General features: G+C 43.3%; 1 protein-coding gene across 1 annotated transcript in view; it reads left to right on the top strand.

Moving 5' to 3' along the window:
- LOC110508422 (protein unc-13 homolog A) overlaps nucleotides 1–22,214 on the top strand; it is an 89,030-nt gene that overhangs the window by 43,341 nt on the left and 23,475 nt on the right. Inside the window, exons 9-20 of the mRNA XM_090225696.1 lie at nucleotides 5,970–6,174; nucleotides 9,694–10,740; nucleotides 12,472–12,574; nucleotides 14,706–14,749; nucleotides 15,478–15,556; nucleotides 16,148–16,159; nucleotides 17,510–17,587; nucleotides 17,935–18,154; nucleotides 20,928–21,155; nucleotides 21,457–21,598; nucleotides 21,671–21,840; nucleotides 22,016–22,131. Coding sequence (XP_090081822.1) covers nucleotides 5,970–6,174; nucleotides 9,694–10,740; nucleotides 12,472–12,574; nucleotides 14,706–14,749; nucleotides 15,478–15,556; nucleotides 16,148–16,159; nucleotides 17,510–17,587; nucleotides 17,935–18,154; nucleotides 20,928–21,155; nucleotides 21,457–21,598; nucleotides 21,671–21,840; nucleotides 22,016–22,131 — 2,444 coding nt within the window. The remainder of the gene's footprint in view (nucleotides 1–5,969; nucleotides 6,175–9,693; nucleotides 10,741–12,471; nucleotides 12,575–14,705; nucleotides 14,750–15,477; nucleotides 15,557–16,147; nucleotides 16,160–17,509; nucleotides 17,588–17,934; nucleotides 18,155–20,927; nucleotides 21,156–21,456; nucleotides 21,599–21,670; nucleotides 21,841–22,015; nucleotides 22,132–22,214) is intronic.

The raw sequence follows: 22,214 nt of genomic DNA, 5'->3' as shown, positions 1-22,214 counted from the left end.
TGTGATTTTCTGGAAAAATAAATCTAATTTTGTCTGTCATAGTTGAAGTGTACCTATGATGAAAATTACAGGCCTCTCATCTTTTTAAGTGGGAGAACTTGCACAATTGGTGGCTGACTAAATAGTTTTTTGCCCCACTGTATACTGTAACTAAAAAACAATATTTTAAAACTCCTCCAGAATAATCTCCATCCCACTCTCTTGTGTGGGAAAAGCTCAGTATGCCTCTTCTGTTTACACAGGAAAATGGGTGACCTGGAGAGATGAGCTCTATAGGAGTTATATGGTTGGAGTTGAGATGGTCCACATTAGCTGGAATGGCCGCTGTGCTGAGTGGGCACTGAATTAGTGGTTTCTGCAGGTCATGCTTGTGTAGCATTGTAAAAAGGTATTCCTCTGTGGTACAATAAAGTAATGATGTTCTCTTTTCAACCATGTGGCATAATTGAGACTCATCTCAACAGACAGACATCTTTGATGTCAAATATGGACCTTCTTGATGTCTGGGTGCTTGACACGAGCCCTGATATTCTGGTTCTCACAGAGACCTGGCTCAATTGTTAGATTATGGATAAGGACCTTGAAATAACTGATTACAACATTTTCAGGTGTGATAGATGGAAAAGGGGAGAGGGGTGGCTATATATGTGAAATAAACACCGAATATTTGTCTTGACTTTAACCTGACTCAACTAATTTCCAAACCACCTGGATCTTTGCACGAATTGCAAAATTCATATGATATTATACAAATTGCTAAATGTGTAACATGGCACATGAAAAGGATGACGTAGTACACAATTGGAGGACATAGTACACAAAAAACGGGGACCACTTTTTACTCGTGAGCACCACTTTCAAAACTCCTGGCTGAAATAATACAGAAGTTTGAGAGTGCATCTTTAATGTAAGACCCCTATCGAATTCCTCACTGATTGATCCAGGGATTTTTCTGCCATTGCAATTCTTTGGAGTTGGTCAGCTAAGCATTTTTTCGGGTTGCCTAAGTCCAAACAGTGTAAAAAAATATATATATAATTTTATGGATGGAAAAACGCTTTCAGTGTAAACTTAAACGACTCAAACCAGATATAAAGTACAGTTGAAGTCGGAAGTTTTACGTACACCTTTGCCAAATACATTTAAACAAAATTCCTGACATTTAATCCTAGTAAAAATTCCCTGTCTTAGTTCAGTTAGGATCACCACTTTATTTTAAGAATGTGAAATGTCACAATAATAGTAGAGAATGATTTATTTCAACTTGTTTTTTTTCATCACATTCCCAGTGGTTCAGAAGTTTACATACACTCAATTAGTATTTGGTAGCATTGCCTTTAAATTGTTTAACTTGGGTCAAACATTTCAGGTAGCCTTCCACAAGCTTCCCACAATAAGTCAGGTTAATTTTGGCCCATACCTCCTCACAGAGGTGGTGTAACTGAGCCAGGTTTTTAGACCTCCTTGCTTGCACAAGCTTTTTCAGTTCTGTCCACAAATGTTCTATATGATTGAGGTCAGGACTTTGTGATGGCCACTCCAATACCTTGACTTTGTTGTCCTCAAGCCATTTTGCCAGAACTTTGGAAGTATGCTTGGGGTCATTGTCCATTTGGAAGACCCATTTGCAACCAAGCTATAACTTCCTGACTGATTTCTTGAGATGTTACTTCAAATGATCCACATCCACCTCATGATGCCATCTATTTTGTGAAGTGCACCAGTCCCTCCTGCAGCAAAGCACCTCCACAACATGATGCTGCCACCCCCGTGCTTTACGGTTGGGATGGTGTTCTTCGGCTTGCAGGCATCCCCCTTTTTCCTCGAAACATAACGATGGTCATTATGGCCAAACAGTTCTATTGTTGTTTCATCAGACCAGAGGACATTTCTCAGAAAAGTACGATCTTTGTCCCCATGTGCAGTTGCAAACCGTAGTCTGGCTTTTTTATGGCGGTTTTGGAGCAGTGTCTCCTTACCTTGCTGAGCGGACTTTCAGGTTATTTCGATATAGGACTCGTTTTACTGTGGATATAGATACTTTTGTACCGGTTTCCTCCAGCATCTTCACATGGTCTTTTGCTGCTGTTCTGGGATTGATTTGCACTTTTCGCACCAAAATACGTTCATCTCTAGGAGACAGAATGCGTCTCCTTCCTGAGCGGTATGACGGCTGCGTGGTCCCATGGTGTTTATACTTGCATACTATTGTTTGTACAGATGAACATGGTATCTTCTGGCATTTGGAAATTACTCCCAAGGATGAACCAGACTTGTGGAGGTCTGCGGACTTGTGGAGGTCTGATTTTCCCATGATGTCAAGCAAAGAGGCACTGAGTTTGAAGGTAGGCCTTGAAATACATCCACAGGTACACCTTCAATTGACTCAAATTATGTCAACTATCAGAAGCTTCTAAAGCCATGACATAATTTTCTGGAATTTTCCAAGCTGTTTAAAGGCACAGTCAACTTAGTGTATGTTAACTTCTGACCCACTGGAATTGAGATACAGTGAAATAATCTGTCTGTAAACAATTGTTGGAAAAATTACTTGTGTCATGCATAAAGTAGGTGTCCTAACCTAAACTATAGTTAACAAGAAATTTGGTTGGAGTGGTTGAAAAACGAGTTTTAATGACTCCAACATAAGTGTATGTAAACTTCAACTGTATGTAATATAATCTTTGAGAATTAACAATCATCAAAATAAAACGGTCAGGGAGAATTGAAATTCCCAAAACAGTGAATTTAGCAGTATTGCTTTTCTTATTATGTTTGCGCAAAATAACGCAGCATTAGCCTTGGCAAAATGTAATAGAAAAAGTTAAACATTTTCTCTCAGCTCCATGGCAAAATGTGTAAAATAATAGGAAATTTGCTTTAAAACTGCAAAAGTTTCTCTCAGCTCCATGGAGAAATTTGTAGAATTGCAGGAAATTGGCTTTAAAATGCAACAACAAAAATTCTCTACAATTTAGCCATGCCGACGGGCCAACCATGGCCATTGCCTGAAAACCCCTTTTTTATCCAGAAAAAACCCTGTGATCTTATTCTGAGAAACTGCACAAGGACTTGTCAAATGGTGTCTTTGCTAATGCAATTAGCGATCACTCTCCTATTGCTTGTATTAGAGATACAAGGCAGAAAAATTCTGATCCTTGTATAATTATGAAAATACATTTGAAAATTGTCTCTCCCCAAGGGTAGAGTATTACTCTGAGTTTTCCTTTGTCCGTTGCATACCTGACCCTGAATTAACCTTGGAATTCTTCTTATTTATCTTTGACTTGCCCCCTTAAAATGCCTTAGAGTTAAAAAGGGAAGAAATCATTTGTTCTCTTCAAACCTTTCTGACTTCATTATAATGAGAAATCAGTCCTGGGCTAGAAAAACTGACTCGATATCTGATTGTCAGCTTCTCAGGCAAATGAGAAATAAATGCACTTCCTCAATTAAGAAAGCGAAGTCGAGCTACTTTCTAAATTCTATTTCAGACACTGCTAATGATCCAGATACATTTTGGGAAATAGTTAATGCACTGAACAGTGGAAATTGTACCAATATCCTGCCTAATCAAGTTGTCTGGCACTGGCATCATTACTGAACAAAGATAGATAAGTGATACATTTAATTAGCATTTTATCTCTGCAGGCTTCCTATTTGAAAGAAATAGTGGTTTAACTGACCCTTTAGTTAGTTTAGTTTAGTCAGACCACATTCTTCCCCTCTCCCAACCATTAGTTCCAACCATGGAAACCCTGTCAACTACAATACAATAATTTCATACATTTTCTGTTTTTGATGTACTAAACGCCTTGCTAAAATTAATGTAAAAAAATCCATTGGGGATGATTCGCTTGACAACTTCTTAGTGCAGCTTTCTGCTCCTCTTATTGCGCAATCATTGACACATTTTTTACTTGATGATTGTCTCTGGTGCTATCCCGAAGGTCTGGAAAGTGGCCCATGTTCTTCCCCTTTACAAAGGTGGTGACCCTTGTGACCTTAATAATTATTAGCCCTATTTGTAAACTTTCTTGCCTAGCTAACACGTTTGAATTCTTGATACAGTATTTCTTAACTTCCAAATCTATTCTAAATGTACATCAGGGGAACTTCAGACCAGGGCATAGTACCATCACAACAGCATCACTGGTTTTACATGATGTCGTAAATTGTTTGGCTAGGAAGAAACACTGTTGCTGTATTCATTGACTTGTCTAAAGCATTCAGAACTGTCATCCACTCTTTACTAATTCAAAGGTTGTCTGTAATTGGCCTGGATCAGGCATCATGTAACGGTTTAAAAACTACCTGACAAACAGGACACTGTATTTTTTGATGGTGTTAAGTCAAGTTTCCTTGATATTACGAAAGATGTCCCACGGGTATATTTTAGGTCCTGTACTTTTTACTGTCAGTATAAATAATATTGTCCTTTCTGCAACAAAAAAAAGAACATACACTTGTAAATACACCATGACAGCGCAACACACAAGGGGTGGAACAGTGGCCAAGGTACCCACAGGACAAACAGAATAATATTAGACTGAGCACTGTTGTGCTATTGCCCGCAAGGTTTCCCGGGATTTTTCGGAGCTGCAATCTGCCTTTTGTTGCTTTGCAGAAAGCCTTTGTTGAACTGAAATTGGTACTTAATACAGGTAAAACAAAGTACATGATGTTTTCCAATTCACTTAAAAATATATCAGAGGTTTTACGTATATGTACATTGTATGGTGCCCACATTGATCGTGTCCCCTCTTGTAATTATCTGGATTGATGAAAAGTTATCTTTTTAAAAGCATATGGATGAGTTGGTTAAGCAGTTGAGAATAAAAATAGGCTTCTTCTCTAGAACTAGATCATGCCTATCCATGAACAGTCGAAATCAGATAATTCATTTAAATTTCCTGGCGGTGCTAGACTACTGTGACACAATATATATGAATGCAGCTGCAACTACACTGAAACCATTAGATGCAATTTACCACAGCCCACTTCGCTTTATTACGGGCCACAGGTTCAGTATACATTATCGCATCCTATATCAGAAAGTAGGCTGGCCCCGTTAAGTCTTGTAGATCGATACACTGCTCTATTTTTGTTTATAAAGCCCTCTTGCATAAACTTCCGACATACCTTCATTGTTAAATTACAGACATATGAGTCATCAGAACACAGGGATGGCTAACTCTAGAGATCCCATTGATCTCTACGGAATTCGGTAAATCTGCATTCAGTTTTTTTTGCGCCCCGTGTATGGAATGATCTGCAGAGCTCTCTGCACCTTGATGCTCTTTTACCTCTAGGCCAGTTCAAGATGGTGATGAAGAACATCCATCTTGAGGAATGTGATTGCTTAAATTTCTTGTAAATATTGCATGTTTTTTATTACTTTTGTTTTTGTAAATGTTGTATAATTTATGTACATACACGGCTCCCTTGCAAAAGAGGCCTTGGTCTAAATGGGATTTTCCAGTTAAAATGAAGGTTAAATAAATAAAAACTGGATTCTAACAGTCGGGCAGTATGACCGGGCAAGATTTTGTCATATTCCTATGTGAACAGGTTCCAATCTTTTTAAATCTGAACCAGTCCAAATGAGCTGAGTCTAGACTGTCTGAGTGAACGACAGTCCCGGATCTCCACAATGTAAATGTAGTTTTAGTCTCACCCACTCTCTCAGGAGGGACAGCTTCACTTTCACTTTTAGGTCTATGTTAGTCCCTGATTAGAGGGAGAGAATAGAAAGAATCAGTGTTGCAGACCTCCACACTGTTCATTGACCAGTTATTCTCAAATGTCTGGTTCCTCTCAAGGTTTCTTCCTGCCCCAAGGGAGTTGTCCCTCCCTCCCTTGTCACTGTTCCTCTAATCAGGGGAACAGTGACAAGGGAGGGCCCTTGTTAGGGCCCTGATTTAATTGAATAATAATTGATTGAACGTGTTCCCCCCCCTCCCCTCCAGATGAGGACCCAGACAGTGCTGTGGATGACAGAGACAGTGACTATCGCAGTGAGACCAGTAATGGCATCCCTCCTCCTTACTACACCACGTCCCAGCCCAATGCCTCCGTCCACCAGTACCCCATCAGAGATCAGCAGAACCACCGCTCCTCCTATCCCCCCTCTAACAGCTGTGAACCCCTCGACTACCACCAGAGGGCCATCAGGTGTGTGTTGTCCTACTCCCCTCTATTTGTTTGCTGCTTGATCTCCTGCTCCAGCTCAGTGCTTGCCTTGCAGGCCTGCTCCCCTCGGGCTGAGGAAAAGACACACTCCCCTGCCTGGGTTCCCTGACTGAGTTCCCTGGCCTGTCTCTCTCTCTCGCTGCTTCTTCATGCATTATTCAACAAACAATCTCATGGTCGTTTGTGTGTGTGTGTGTGTGTGTGCAGCCATGTCTGAAATGTGGCTTGCCTACTACTTTCCTAAACTAAATACTGTGTACTAATCGTACTACATACTATTTAGAACGTACTGTTTAGTACAAACGTATGCAGTAAGCAACAGATATCAAGATACTAATTTCGCCTTCTCAGTATGGAGTAGTAAGACATCGTGGCATTTAAAGCATAAACATAATATAGTTCACGAAAGTTTAACTTCATCCAATTAGCATAACATCATTCATATTGTTTCCTATTCTACGGGCATAGTGTGAATGAATACAAATGAATCATCATCACCATACCATATTTTTTCTTCTGCTCTATCCTATTAGCCATGTGTGGAATGGCATTCACCTATTTACCTTAGCCTATAAGCACGGAACAATAATATACATTCCTCAGGCTTGCTGTTTAATCTATGGGCTCACTTTTGCAATTATCACATTCCTCCCTCTCAACCAATGGGCGTAAATCTTTGGATGTATTTATATGTCAACTTACCCTCGTTCTCTCAATTGCTGTTTTCGCCAACCATCCACCTCCCAACCAGCTATAATAACTTTAGGGTCTGTTATTTTGGGGGATTGATGTGAACACACCAGCCAGCTGGTCTGCACATGCTCTGAGGACGCAGCTAGGGATGTCGTCTGTGCCAGCAGCCATGCGAGGGTTAACACGTTTAAATGTCTTACTCATGTCAGCCGCAGAGAAGGAGAGGGGGGGCCCGCAGTCCTTGTTAGCGGGCTGCGTCGGTGGCACTGCATTATCCTCAAAGCGGGCAAAGAAGGTGTTTAGTTTGTTTGGAAGCAAGACGTCGGTGTCCGTGACGTGGCTGGTTTTCTTTTTGTAGTACGTAATTGCCTGTAGACCCTGCCACATACGTTTCGTGTCTGAGCCATTAAATTGCGACTCCACTTTGTCCCTGTACCAATATTTCGCTTGTTTGATTGCCTTGTGGAGGGAATAACTACACTGTTTATATTCGGCCATATTCCCAGTCCTCTTTCAATGGTTAAATGCGGTGGTTCGCGCTTTCAGTTTTGCTCGAATGCCGCCATCCATCCATGGTTTTTTGTTAGGGTAGGTTTTAATAGTTAGGGTAGGTTTAAGAGTGGGTACATCTCCTCCAATGCACTTCCTTATTTACTCAATCACCGAGTCAGCGTATAGATCAAGGTTATTGTCTGAGGCTGCCCAGAACATTTCCCAGTCCGCGTGATCAAAACAATCTTGAAGCATGGGTTCCGATTGGTCAGACCAGCGTTGAATGGTTCTAGTAATGGGTATATCCTGTTTGAGTTTCTGCCTATAGGACGGTAGGAGCAAGATGGAGTCATGGTCGGATTTTCTGCATCGCGGAATTTAGAGTAGCAGTGGTCCAGTGTATTGCCTGCACGAGGTGTGTTGGTTCATTGTCCAGTTGAAAAACAAATTATAGTCCCACTAAGCACAAACCAGATGGGATGGCATATTGCTGCAGAATGCTGTGTTAGCCATGCTGGTTAAGTGTGCCTTGAATTCTAAATAAATCAGTGACACCAGCAAAGCACACCATCACACCACCTCCTCCATACTTCACGGTGGGAACCATGCATGCGGAGATCATCCATTCACATACTCTGCATTTCACAAAGACACGGCGGTTGGAATCAAAAATCTCAAATTTGGACTCAACAGACCAAAGGACAGATTTCTAATCCTGTCCATTGCTCGTGTTTCTTGGCGCAAGCAAGTATTCTTCTTCTTATTGGTGTCCTTTTAGTAGTGGTTTCTTTGCAGCAATTCGACCATGAAGGCCTGAGTCAAATAGTCTCCTCTGAACAGTTGATGTTGAGATGTGTCTGTTACTTGAACTCTGTGAAGCATTTATTTGGGCTGCAATTTCTGAGGCTGGTAACTCTCTAATGAACATTTCCTCTGCAGCAGAGGTAACTCTGGGTTTTGCTTTCCTGTGGTGGTCCTCATGAGAGCCAGTTTCATCACAGTGCTTGATGATATTTGCGACTGCACTTCATGAAACTATCAAAGTTCTTGAAATGTTCCGGATTGACTGACCTTCATGTCTTAAAGTAATGATGTACTGTCGTTTCTCTTTTGCTTATTTGAGCTGTTCTTGCCATAATATGGACATGGTCTTTTACCAAATAGGGGTAGATACTTTGAAGAATCTCAAATATAAAGTATATTTTGATTTAACACTTTTTTGGTTACTACATGAATCCATATGTGTTATTTCATAGGTTTGATGTCTTCATTGTTATTCTATAATAGTAAAAATAAAGAAAAACCCTTCAATGAGAAGGTGTCCAAACTTTTGACTGGTACTTTACATTGAACAACAGAGCAGCTTTTCGGTATGTTTTGTTATTTCTGTATAACCCCAACTCGACGACGAAGTTGGCTCTTTTACAGTGGAGGTCAATTGGAAAGAATGTTTGTTTTCCCCAAATTTTGGGAGAGGAGAATTTCTTATTTTTATGTGAATATTGACTCGGAGTATAGGGCTACCTGCCATCACATCTGGCTCCAAGGATCTTCCCTTGGAGACGAGGCCATTCTCCAAACTATTTAATAAAATGTGATATTGCATTCCGTCTTTGTTGTTCATTCAGTCAAGCCTGTATTGGATTGAACTTTAAAACGTTATATTTTCAGATACCCAAAAAGCCTACTATTTAGAATGCATGTATGGGTATTCGGACATGGCCAGGGAGTGTTTATAGGTGTGTCTGTATCCTTTCCTTTACCTTTCTCTCTTCTCTGCTCACCCCCTCTTGCACCTTCTCCCTCTCTCGCTCTCTCCCTCTCTCTCTAATTTTTTTAAAAGCTTAATTTAACATGGAGTATACTGCAAATACTCCTGTATTTGCTCCCTGTGAGGATGCTTGTTCTTTGTAATTTGTCAGCTTTCTGGAGGCCCCTCACCTTTCTGTTCTGCTCTTATTTATTTATTTATTTATTTCTCTCTCTCTATTTCCCTTATTTTATTTATCTCTGTCTGATACTGCTGTCGCAATTAACTCTCATTGATTAACCATCAGTTTTACCTTCACGGTCAGGTGTTGTAGCAGAGCGTTTTACTATTGCTCAGGGATGCTCTGGACATTGTGTACCTTGGGAAAGTCTCTGTCTGTCCCTCCATGTTGGTTACTGCTTCTTATTATTTTTTCCTTCCTTCCCTCTTCTGTGTTCCTCCACCCTGCCTCTCATCCTCTCTCCACATTCTCACTTCCTTCTCTCTTCTCTCTCTCTCTCCCCATTTATCTTCGTTTCCCTGTCTTGCTCCCCCTTCCTAACCAGTCCGACGGGAAGCTATGCATCGTCGGCAGAGTTGAGTCACTGCAGCAGCCAGCTGAGTGAGGAGGAGTACGGCCCGGAAAACAGAGAGCGAGACCCTTATGATGAGAATGACTCCTACCACTCCTGCCACTCCTCTGTCAGCTACAGCAAAGGTTCTCCCGACTGGGACCCCGATGAGACCCAGGGGGCGTATAGCGACGAGGGGGGCTACAGTAAGGATGGGGGTGAGGAGGGGGCCATCTATGAGGAGGATGATGGTGGTCTGTATGAGGAAGAGGTGGCGAATGAAGGAGAGGGGCACATATATGACGATGATGATTATCTTCTGGATGGGACCCTCAGTGAGGATATCCCCTACACCCCTACCCCCACCAGCACGGCACCCCCCACACTGGACGTCCCAGGTGCTTCTAGACCCCCTCTGCAGAAACAGCCCTCTCTGCATCAACATCAGGCGCCACCCAGCCAACCGCCCAGGCATGCCCCAAATCTGGCCCACCCTCCAGGCATGGCTCCAAGAGGACAGCCCCCGGGACAGGCATCCACCCAGGCCCCTCAGGCCCAGTCTCATCCCCAGCCAGCCCCTGCCCCAGCCCAGTCCTTCTTCTCCATGGCCAAACCCTTCTCAGCAGCAGTAACAGGCCTGGCCTCCTCTTTTCTGTCTTCTGGAGTCCCTACTGCCCAACCTGCTCAGGCTCACCCCCCAGCTTCACAACCCCATCCCCAGTCTGCCTCCTCCATCCCCCCATCTCACCCCGCCATTACCTCCCATGGGCCCCAGTCCACAACCACTGGCCCCCCCTCTCAGCTGACCACCTCCACTGCATCTCCCTCTGTTGCACATACAACCACCCAATCAGAGGACCCTGATGCCAAACTCCCCCTGCCGGAGGACCAACTCCTCCTAGAGGAAGACAAACCCCTTCCCCCAAAAATTAGGACCCTTACCCCGACAGAGGAGGAGCACCCCATGGAAGATGAGGACCAACGGTATGACGAGAGTCGTCTCCCCACCCCCGTAGAGGAGGAGGAGCCCCTCCCAGAGAGGTAAACCCCCATCTCAAATATTTTTCTGTTCTCCATGCGCAAAAGGGGCTTTGTTTATTGGGCCACCATATTGGGTGGACTGTGAAAAAGCACATAGGGGTGCATCTGAAATGGCCCCCTATTCCCTTCCAGTGCACTACTTTTGCGACGTTTTGACGTTTTGACGTCAGCGACGTTTTGACGAAGTGTCTTGATTAACCCCACAGAACCCCCCTCCTTTCCTCTTAAAAACACATTTTTAAAAAACAAAAAAACTTTCCTTTCCTGAAATAACACTTGCTCTTTTCTTTTCCTGCTAGCACTGACTGCTGATAGTACATTTTATCCTCAATAAAGCAGCTAACTGTGAAATGTGGTTATCTAACCTAACTACACTACATATCTAAAAGTATGTGGACACCAACTCGTCAAACATGTCATTCCAAAATCATAGGTATTAATATGGAGTTGGTCCCCCCTTTGCTGCTATAACAGCCTCCACTCTTTTGGGAAGGCTTTCCACTAGATGTTGGAACATTGCTGCGGAGTTTGCTTCCATTCAGCCACGAGAGTATTAGTGAGGTCAGGGCACTGATGTTCGGTGATTAGGCCTGGCTCGCAGTTGGCATTCCAATTAATCCCAAAGGTGTTTGATGGGGTTGAGGTCAGGGCTCTGTTGCAGGCCAGTCATGCTCTTCCACACCGATCTTGAAAAAGCATTTATGTATGGACCTCGCTTTGTGCACGAGTGCATTGACATGCTGAAACAGGAAGGGCCTTCCCCAAACTGTTGCCACAAAGTTGGAAGCATAGAATTTTCAAGAATGTCATTGTATGCTGCAGATTTCCCTTCACTGGAACTAAGAGGCCTGAACCATGAAAAACAGCCCCAGACCATTGTTCCTCCTCCACCAAACTTTACAGTTGGCACTATGCATTTGGGCAGATAGCGTTCTCCTGATATCCGCCAAAACCAGATTCGTCCGTCGGACTGCCAGATGATGAAGCATGATTAATCACTCCACTGCTCCAGAGTCCAATGGCGGCGGGCGTTACACCACTCCAGCCGACGCTTGGCATTGCGCATGGTGATCTTAGGCTTGTGTGCAGCTGATCAGCCATGGAAACCCATTTCATGAAGCTCCCGACAAACAGTTATTGTGCTGACGTTGCTCCCGTTGGCAGTTTGGAACTTGGTAGTGAGTGTTGCACCCAAGGACAGACGATTTCTATGCGCTACAGCACTCGGCATTTCCGTTCTGTGAGCTTGTGTGCCCTACCACTTCGGCTGAGCCGTTGTTGCTCCTAGACGTTTCTCTTCACAGTAACAGCAACTTACAGTTGACTGGGTCAGCTCTATCAGTGCAGAAACGTGACGAACTGACTTGTTGGATAGGTGGCAGTCTATGATGATGCCACATTGAAAGTCACTGAGCTCTTCAGTAAGGCTCTGCCAATGTTTGTCTATGGAGATTGCTTGGCTGTGTGCTCGATTTTATATACCTGTCAACAACGGTGTGGTTGAAAGGGCCAAATCCACTAACTTTATGGGATGTCCACGTACTTTTGTATATATAGTGTACCTTAAGATGAATGCATTAACTTTAAGTCGCTCTGGATAAGAGCATCTGCTAAATGACTCAAATGTAGAGAAATGTACAAATGTTCAAAAGTAATGCACTATATAGGGACAAAGGGGTAATTTCAGCCCCAGATATAGTGTTGTTCTCAGACCTGCTCTTATCCTTGTAGTCCTCCTGTAGATGAGGAGCCCAAGGAGCCGGTGGACCCGTCCGTAAGGGCTAGGGAGAACTGGCGACGAATCATCGACAAGGTCCAACAGCAGCTTCGAGAGGTAAGGTATCACACTCAAACCTTGTTCCCATGTCCCAGTCCTATACTACTGGCCCAAGACCTGTGTACTACTGTCCCTGAGCCTGATCCAGCCCCAGTCATATCCACAACCTCAACTTCAACCCCAGCCACATCCCCTAACCCTTGCCTATAACACGCCAGCCCTAAATTCAGCCCCGGCCCTATCTAGTCTATCAACCCACTCCTACCAGCCTTGTTTCCAACCCCAGTCCCATCCAAAGTGCTTCATCCAGGTGTGGAGAAGAAGAGAGGGGACAGTAAGCAGAAACATTCTAAAAGTCTCTAAGTACTTTCTGCACAGCTTTGAAAAATGAATGTGATATGCATTATTTACTCCAAAAGCTAGAGTGAATGGGTTCCCAAGAGTATTTTGAAAGTACATTTAGACACCGCAGTGCAGACCTAATGTGTTTTGCAGCATACAATCAATATTTTAAATGATCTGAAAATACATGTTCTATAGATGGTGGTGCACATTTTCCCTTAGTATAGAAAAGAACTCTCTGTCTCACGGAACTGCTAAAACATTTGATTTGAACTTTTAGTTTGATTGATTTATCAGTTTGCTCACATTTATTCACATCATTTTGCTAATCATTCTGTTTTAATTGAATGAATAAACACTTGCTTTGATGTTTTATGTGGGTTTTGTCACTTTGCTTCCCCCCCCCCCTTTTTTCGTTTGTCCCACTACTTTGTTTTCTTTCCAGTTTCATGTCATTGCCATAGCGATAATCACATACGCTCTGGTCGGCCATGATTGGAGCAGATTGACAGGTGGGTACAATGATTGGTTGCTCAAGAGAATGGTGGACTTGTTGGCCAATGATTTTTCGTTAATGTCCTGCGGTGCACACATTTTCACTTCAATCTTCAATTTCACTTCATAACAACTATGCTGTATTGTCTTGTACAATGTTTAATTTGTTTGAATTTCATGGTTTGAATACTCTGCACATTCATTATTATGATTTTATAACTGTAACAATCTCTCAACAATCTCCAAGCTCGTAGGCGTTAACTACAGTCAGGTGAAATTGTCAAACTTTTCCATCAATACCTTTTGTAGTGAACGCTTTGCAAAATCAATCAATAACATTTTACTTTTTTTATACCTGTTTATGTTTTTAAGAAGCAGTATGCAGTTGGAATTAATTTTCCTTTCAGTATTTATTAATTATATTTTTTCTTAATCAATGGGTTTAAGAAGGGCCTGAGCAGATTCAATCTGGCTTTCAATAAAACCAGACAAACAGAGTTAGGATGAGGGAGGCAGAATCCCAATGTTGAATGAGTAACAACTCTCTCTTTCTCTATGGTTATTTTCTGACCCTGAGCTGGAGGATGGGAGTCTGAATGTGTGATGAGGGCCGTAGCTAGCGCGAGATAAAAGTACATTTGATTGCTGTGACGGTCTGTTCAGTTAATGCTACAGTCTGGAACTGGTAGATCTGTCTTTTGACTTTTGAATTAGTGATATATAGCCATTGATCCTTGAAGAATATAGCTGGGGGGGTTTCAGAATCATAGACTGTCGCTTTAATAACACATATAGATCTATGGCAGAGCTGCTCAATTCCAGGCCTTTGAGGGACAAAGAAAGGCTGTTTTTCTATCCTCCTTTGTGGTTGATTGATCATTTTATGTCATTGATTGGACAGATAGTTCACTCACCTGGAGTTCTGAGTTCTGAATGGGTTCTTTAGTAGAAGGTCTCTATAGAAGTGATTTCAGTTTATTAGGTCTAATTTAGCTCTGTGACAGGAAAGAGCTGGAGTGGGTGGGAGGGAGAGAGAAAGAAGTAAAATACATTGAGAGAGGAAGATGAATAGATAGTGCAGCTTTAAGAATGTTGTCGGAGGTAGTCATCAGTGGTGAAGATGGTCTTGATTTCCCTGTTAGGGGGCTCGGGGGCATCTTCCCCCACAAAAAAAATCTAATTTACCAGCTAAATACTGTCCTCTGGTGCACTCTGGACATGCTCTGCATATGGAGGAAATAGATTTCAAACGTTAAGTGAAAGATTTTAATCTCCCAGATATAACTGTACTCTTCCCTCACTCCCTCCTCCCGGTCTTCTTTCTCTCTCCCTCTTCCCCCTCTTTCTCCAGGCACGAGGAGAGACATCCAATTCCTTGTGGTTTGGTAAAGGAGGGTGAGTTACCCATCACTGCTCACAACAAAAGATCACATACAGTAACTACCACTCTACCACGGCAGCTCAGTGCAGTTACCACAATGAGATTTACATACTTACAGTAAATGCTATACTAACTAGTGTAGTACAACGATCAATAAATAAATGATTGCCACTACTGTGAATATGTAATACTGTAAAGTGTACATTTTCAGATTTTCCTCTTAAAATAGAGGGTAGTTTCATCCACTGGCTCCAGTCCAGTGTGTATTGACTGATTTGCTGGGAGCCCTAAGTGGACTGGCAGCTCATTTGTAAATGGCAGACCTTATTTTAGAGTGTGACCGCAGCTGCATTGAAAGTAACCAGCCCAATATATGCACGCTCAGTTAGCCAAATACACATCTGGCTGCTCATTCATTCAGGTGGAGTATTTATTGCATATATACATTTGAGACTCCTTGGTCACCTTGGTTTCACTGTTAAAATGAGTATGGCCAGGAAGTGACCACCCTCTCAAGAGCTTCATGTATAGAATAGAATAATTATTAGATTAGTCATACATTATTGTCCAGTTTTAAAAGAAAATAGCAATAAAAAAAACATCTGGAACACCTTGACATCATCATTTCACTTAGTAGTCTAAAAATAGTCTAAACTTATCCGTAGCAGCGGATATAGGTCTGAGGGGTATACAGTATATTTGTTGGCTGGTGTATAACAGTAAGGTTGTTTTACCTGCTCAGGGTAGGAGAGGTTCTGTACAGCATCGACAGCATGCCTGACCTACGCAAGAAGAAAGGCCCCACCCTGGTCAGAGACCTCGTAAGAGACCACACACACACCACAGCAACTTTACCATGGCACATGCCACCCCCTCCCCCTTTTGGAATCATTACTGCCATTATTGGCCTTTCTGTCTGTTCCGTTTCCTCTGCAGTACTCTGGGGACCTAGCTCCCTCCCACAGACATCACACCCGCTCACTCTTTAGCCAGTCTTATGTCCTGGGAAATTGTGAAACCATGGCACAAAATTTAGGGATTACCATTTTGCAGTGGATGGTGTGACAGGAAGTCTATAGCCATGACTCTAACTGTGGCATCCTCCACCTGAGTCATATAGCTGTCAGGCAGCGAATAAGATGCCTACGTACGTAAAAGGAGGAAGAGGGCAGAATATATTAAAAACTAAAAGCTGTTTAACACACAGACAAAACAGGCACACACACATTCATTTACATACACACCCTCTGCCTCCTTCCCCTTTCTTATACATTGTATATCAACATTATCACATGCCACTCAACGAGACATGAGTATAAATCAATATGCTATATACAATTCTAATATGGTGTTTGTTTGCTAACATATGTTCCCTCTCCCCCTTCCCTTGCCTCTCTACTTCTATCATGCAGTTACAAGCCATGGTGAGTACCTGTACCAACACATATACAGTACCACTCAAAAGCCCTTGTAAACATAATAGCCATACTTTATTTACACGATATATACAAAAGTAGGTGGACACCCCTTCTACTGAGTGGATTTGGTTATTTCAGCCACACCTGTTGCTGACAGGTGTATAGAATCGGGCACACCGCCATGCAATCTCCATAGTCAAACATTTGCAGTAAAATGGCCTTACTGAAGAGCTCAGTGACTTTTAAAGTGGCACCATCATAGGATACCACCTTTCAAACAAGTCAGTTTGTCAAATTTCTTCCCTGCTAGAGCTGCACCAGTCAACTATAAGTCATGTTATTGTGAAGTGGAAATGTCTAGGAGCAACAACGGCTCAGCCACAAAGTGGTAGGCCACACAAACTCACAGAATGGGACCGCCGAGTGCTGAAGCGCATAGCGTGTAAAAATCATATGTCCTCGGTTGCAACACACACACTACTGAGTTCCAAACTGCCTCAGGAAGCAACGTCAGCACAAGAACTGTTCGTCAGGAGCTTCATGAAATAGATTTCCATGGCCGAGCAGAAGCACACAAGCCTAAGGTCATCATGTGCAATGCCAAGCGTTGGTTGGAGTGGTGTAAAGCTTGCCGCCATTGGACTCTGGAGCAGTGGAAACACGTTCTCTGGATTGATGAATCACGCTTCACCATCTGGCAGTCCGGCCGACGAATCTGGGTTTGGCGGCTGCCAGGAGAACGCTATCTGCCCGAATGCATAATGCCAACAGTAAAGTTTGGTGGAGGAGGAATAATGGTCTGGGGCTGTTTTTCATGGTACGGGCTAGGCCCCTTAGTTCCAGTGAGTAAAATCTTAACGCTACAGCATATAATGACATTCTAGACAATTCTGTGCTTCCAACTTTGTTTCAACAGTTTGGGCAACGCCCTTTCCTGTTTCAGCATGACAATGCCCCCCCCCCCCGTGCACAAAGCGAGGTCCATACAGAAATGGTTTGTCGAGATCGGTGTGGATGAACTTGACTGGCCTGCACAGAGCCTTGACCTCAACCCCATCGAACACCTTTGGGATGAATTGGAACGCTGACTGCGAGCCAAGCCTAATCACCCAACATTAGTGCCCAACCTCACTGATGCTCTTGTGAATGAATGGAAGAAAGTTCATGCAGAAATGTCCCAACATCTAGAGGAAAGCCTTCCCAGAAGAGTCGAGGCTGGAGCAACTCCATATTAATGACCATGATTTTGGAATGAGATATTCACATACTTTTGGTCGTGTAGGTTCAAGGCTCAAATTGAATGTATCATTTATACTCTCTCTCCCTCCCTCCCTTTCTTGATCTCTACCCCCCCAGTCTATGGCCTCTCAGAATGCTCGTAAGGCTGGGATCACCACGGCGATGGCCTGCAGCACCCTTGGCAATGAGGACCTGGTGGGTCACACAACTTATGACCTCAGCGTGTCTCAGCAGAGCTAAAAAATATCCATTCAGTTTAATTCTCATTTCAATCAACTTTATTATTATCATCCCCAAGGGGCAATTTTCACCTGCGGAACATAACACTTTGAAAAGAACATGTAGCCGACCACACTTTTTACTGCTGAAATGCAATTGATTTATTAAACAACCAAGGTTTTTGGCAGCTAGCTGCCTTCATCAGGCAGTGTGCATGTATAATTAATACCATATTCCTCCCTCTGCCACTCTCTCTCTGCCTTTTTCTCTCCCTCTCTTTTTTGCTCTCTCTCTCTCCCCCTCTCCTTCCATCCCTTCTGCAGAAGAGTCATGTGTACAAGAAGACTCTACAGGCTCTGATCTACCCCATCTCCTGCACCACGCCCCATAACTTTGAGGTGTGGACGGCCACCACACCCACCTACTGCTACGAGTGTGAGGGGCTGCTGTGGGGCATCGCCCGCCAGGGCATGAGGTGCTCCGAGTGCGGGGTCAAATGTCACGACAAGTGCCAGGACCTTCTCAATGCCGACTGCCTGCAGAGTAAGGAACACATGTGCACACACACGAACACATGCACAAGCATTTTGCATGTGTTACAAACAGTAACCAGCCAAGCAGAAGCGTTACAAAACTCAGAAATAGAGATAAAATTAATCCCTTACCTTTGATGATCTTCATATGGTGGCACTCGGAAGACATTCATTTACTCAATAAATGTTCCTTTTGTTCGATAAAGTCTCTTTATATCCAAAAACCTCCTTTTTGTTTGCACGTTTTCTTCAGTAATCCACAGGCTCAAATGCAGTCAAAACAGGCAGACAAAAAAATCCAAATTGTATGCGTAAAGTTCATAGAAACATGTCAAACGATGTTTATATTCAATCCTCAGGTTGTTTTTAGCCTAAATGATCTATAATATTTCAACCGGACAATAACGTCGTCAATATAAAAGGTAAACAAGAAATGCACTCTCAGGATTGCGCATGAAAAAGCTCTGTGACATGTCAGGGTCCACTCATTCAGACTGGTCTTACTTCCTCATTTATAAGAATACAAGCCTGAAACAATTTCTAAAGACTGTTGACATCTAGTGGAAGGCATAGGAACTGCAAATTGAGTCCTAAGTCAATGGATACTGTAATGGCATTGAATAGAAAACTACAAAACAAAAACAAAAAAATCTTCCTGAATGGATTTTTCTCAGGTTTCCGCCTGCCAAATCAGTTCTGATATACTCACAGACACTATTTTAACAGTTTTGGAAACTTTAGAGTGTTTTCTATCGAAATCTACCAGTTATATGCATATCATATCTTCTGGGACCGAGTAGGAGGTGGTTTAATTTGAGGATGCTTTTCATCCAAAATTCCGAATGCTGCCCCCTACCCTAGAGAGGTTATTGCGTTTGAGCCAATCTGTTGTGTTGTGACAAGGTAGGGTTGGTATACAGAAGATAGCCCGATTTGGTAAAAGACCAAGTCCATATTATGGCAAGAACAGCTCAAGTAAGCAAAGAGAAAGACAGTCCATCATTACTTTGACATGAAGGTCAGTCAATCCGGAAAATGTCAAGAACTTTGATAATTTCTTCGAGTGCAGTCGCAAAAACCATCAAGCGCTATGATGAAACTGGCTCTCATGAGGACCCCCACAGGAAAGCAAAACCCAGAGTTACCTCTGCTGTAAAGGATAAGTTCATTAGAGTTACCAGCCTCAGAAATTGCAGCCCAAATAAATGCTTCACAGAGTTCAAGTATCAGACACATCTCAACATCAACTGTTCAGAGGAGACTGCATGAATTAGGCCTTCAGGGTTGAATTGCTGCAAAGAAACCACCACTAAAGGACACCAATAAGAAGAAGAGACTTGCTTGGGCCAAGAAACACGAGCAATGGACATTAGACTGGTGGAAATCTGTCCTTTGGTCTGTTGAGTCCCAATTTGTGATGTTTGGTCCCAACCGCCTGGTCTTTGTGAGGTGCAGAGTCGGTGAACGGATAATCTCTGCATGTGTGCTTCCCACTGTGAAGTATGGAGGATGAGGTGTGATGGTGTGGGGGTGCTTTACTGGCGACACTGTCTGTGCTTTATTTAGAATTCAAGGCACACTTAACCAGCATGGCTACCACAGCATTCTGCAGCGATACGCCATCCCATCTGGTTTGCGCTTAGTGGGACTATCATTTGTTTTTCAACAGGACCATGACCCAACACACCTCCAGGCTGTGTATGGGCTATTTGACCAAGAAAGAGAGTGATGGAGGGCTGCATCAGATGATCTGGCCTCCACAATCACCCAACCTCAACCCAATTGAGATGTTTTGGGATGAGTTGGACCGTAGAGTGAAGGAAAAGCAGCCAACAAGTGCTCAGCATATGTTGGAACTCCTTCAAGACAGTTGGAAAAGCATTCCTCATGAAGCTAGTTGAGAGAATGTGCAAAGAGAGTGCAAAGCTGTCATCAAGGCAAAGGGTGGCTACTTTGAAGAATCTCAAATATAAAATATATTTTGAATTGTTTAACACTTTTTGGGTTACTAGATGATTCCATATGTGTTATTTCATAGTTTTGATGTCTTCACTATTATTCTACAATGTAGAAAATAGTCTAAATAAAGAAAGACCCTTGAATGAGTAGGTGTGTCCAAACTTTGGACTAGTACTTTATGTAGAACTAGTGTATCTCATTTTTACATTACACACACTATATTTTCTCCTTACACTCTCTACATACTGAGAGAAATACACACCCATTACTCTCCTCTTTCTCCTCCCCTCTTCCTTTTCAATTCATCTCCTGTGTAATGTGCTGTTATCCCTTCTGTTTCTCTCCTCTCTCACTCCCTCCATCCTTATTAATTCACATTCCCCAAAATTAGATTTTAGCTCAATTCGCTACTGATTTACTGTCTCTTTTTTCTCCTATTACTCACTTGTCCCCTCTCCCCACTATTCCTCAGGAGCCTTTACTCTGAAGGTTTACCCAAATGATTCTCACTGCCTCTTTTCTCACTCCATTTCCTATTCTCCATCTATACCAGGGATGGGCAACTTTGATTGGGCTGGGGGCCACAAAAAAATCTGAACTCATCATGAAGGGCCACAGTGGCAGTGGGGGGGAATTGATCTATACCCTTTTCTCTCTCCCTCATTTTTCCCCCTCCATCTTTCTCTTCTCCTTGTCTTTCTCCCTCCTTCATGCCCTTTTTCTTATTGCCTCTCTCTCTATTCTCTCTTTGTCCTCTCCTTTCTTCCGGCTCGTTTCCTATATGCTAACCCCTATTCTCCCCCTCCCTCTCTCTCGTCTCCCAGGGGCAGCGGAGAAGAGTTCTAAGCATGGGGCGGAGGACCGAACCCAGAACATCATCATGGTTTTAAAGGACAGGATGAAGATCAGAGAGAGGAACAAACCAGAAATCTTCGAGCTCATCCAGGAAGTGTTTAGTGTCATCAAGGCGACGCACGGCACGCAGATGAAGCAGATCAAACAGAGCGTGCTCGATGGGACGTCCAAGTGGTCGGCCATGATCAGCATGACTGGTAAAACAAGGACTGGGATTGAGATTGAGATTAGATTTGGTAGGTGTTGGGATTCAATTTAGAATATGAGGGGGTGTTGGTTACTGACTGGCAGTAGGAACAGTGCATCAGTAGACTTGTCTTTGCCAACCAGAGAATAAATTATATTTTACATGTTTGCTTTTGAGTACTTTCTTTAGCATATGCTCTTATGCAAAGTGTTTTTGGTGTGTAAGTAAGGAGACTGAAACAACCAATGAGCTAATACACTCTGTGTGGTGTATGCCCAGAGTCTAATGGTGTGACTGTGTCCGTCTCTCAGTGCAGTGTGCACAGGGCCTTCAGGCCAAGGATAAGACTGGCTCCAGTGATCCCTACGTCACAGTTCAGGTGGGCAAGACCAAGAAGAGGACCAAGACCATCTATGGTAACCTCAACCCTGTCTGGGATGAGAACTTCCACTTGTGAGTACAGCGAGTGTGTGTCTGTCGGTCTGTGCGTGGCTATGTGTGGTTAAGTCTGACTTCATCTTGTAGCGAATGCCACAACTCGTCGGACCGGATCAAGGTACGCGTGTGGGACGAAGACGATGACATCAAGTCCAGGGTGAAGCAGAAGTTCAAACGGGAGTCCGATGACTTCCTGGGTCAGACCATCATCGAGGTCCGCACACTCAGCGGCGAGATGGACGTATGGTACAACCTGGGTGAGTGATGGAGGGGGAGAGAGGGAGTTTTGGGGAAAGAGATGGGTGGGAGAGGAGAGAGAGAGATGAAGGAAATGGACAGATGAAGAAGGAGAGAATGATCAGAAGAGAAGAGGGCATTAGAAGTCAACCCAATAGGATGTCTTGATGTGAGTGTGTTGGTGTCCTCTGACAGACAAGAGAACAGACAAGTCGGCTGTGTCTGGAGCCATCCGGATGCACATCAGTGTAGAGATCAAAGGAGAGGAGACTGTGGCTCCCTACCATGTCCAGTACACCTGCCTACACGAAGTAAGACCTACCATACCTCAACTTACCTTACCTACCACACACACTCTCTCTATTCCCCCCCCACACACACACACACACCTCTA

This window comes from Oncorhynchus mykiss, chromosome 28, assembly GCF_057628025.1.
Source record: "Oncorhynchus mykiss isolate SJ-2025 chromosome 28, ASM5762802v1, whole genome shotgun sequence".
Taxonomy (NCBI): Eukaryota; Metazoa; Chordata; class Actinopteri; order Salmoniformes; family Salmonidae; genus Oncorhynchus; species Oncorhynchus mykiss.
Note: the sequence above shows the minus strand (reverse complement) of the source record. Positions and strands in the feature narration are given on the sequence as shown.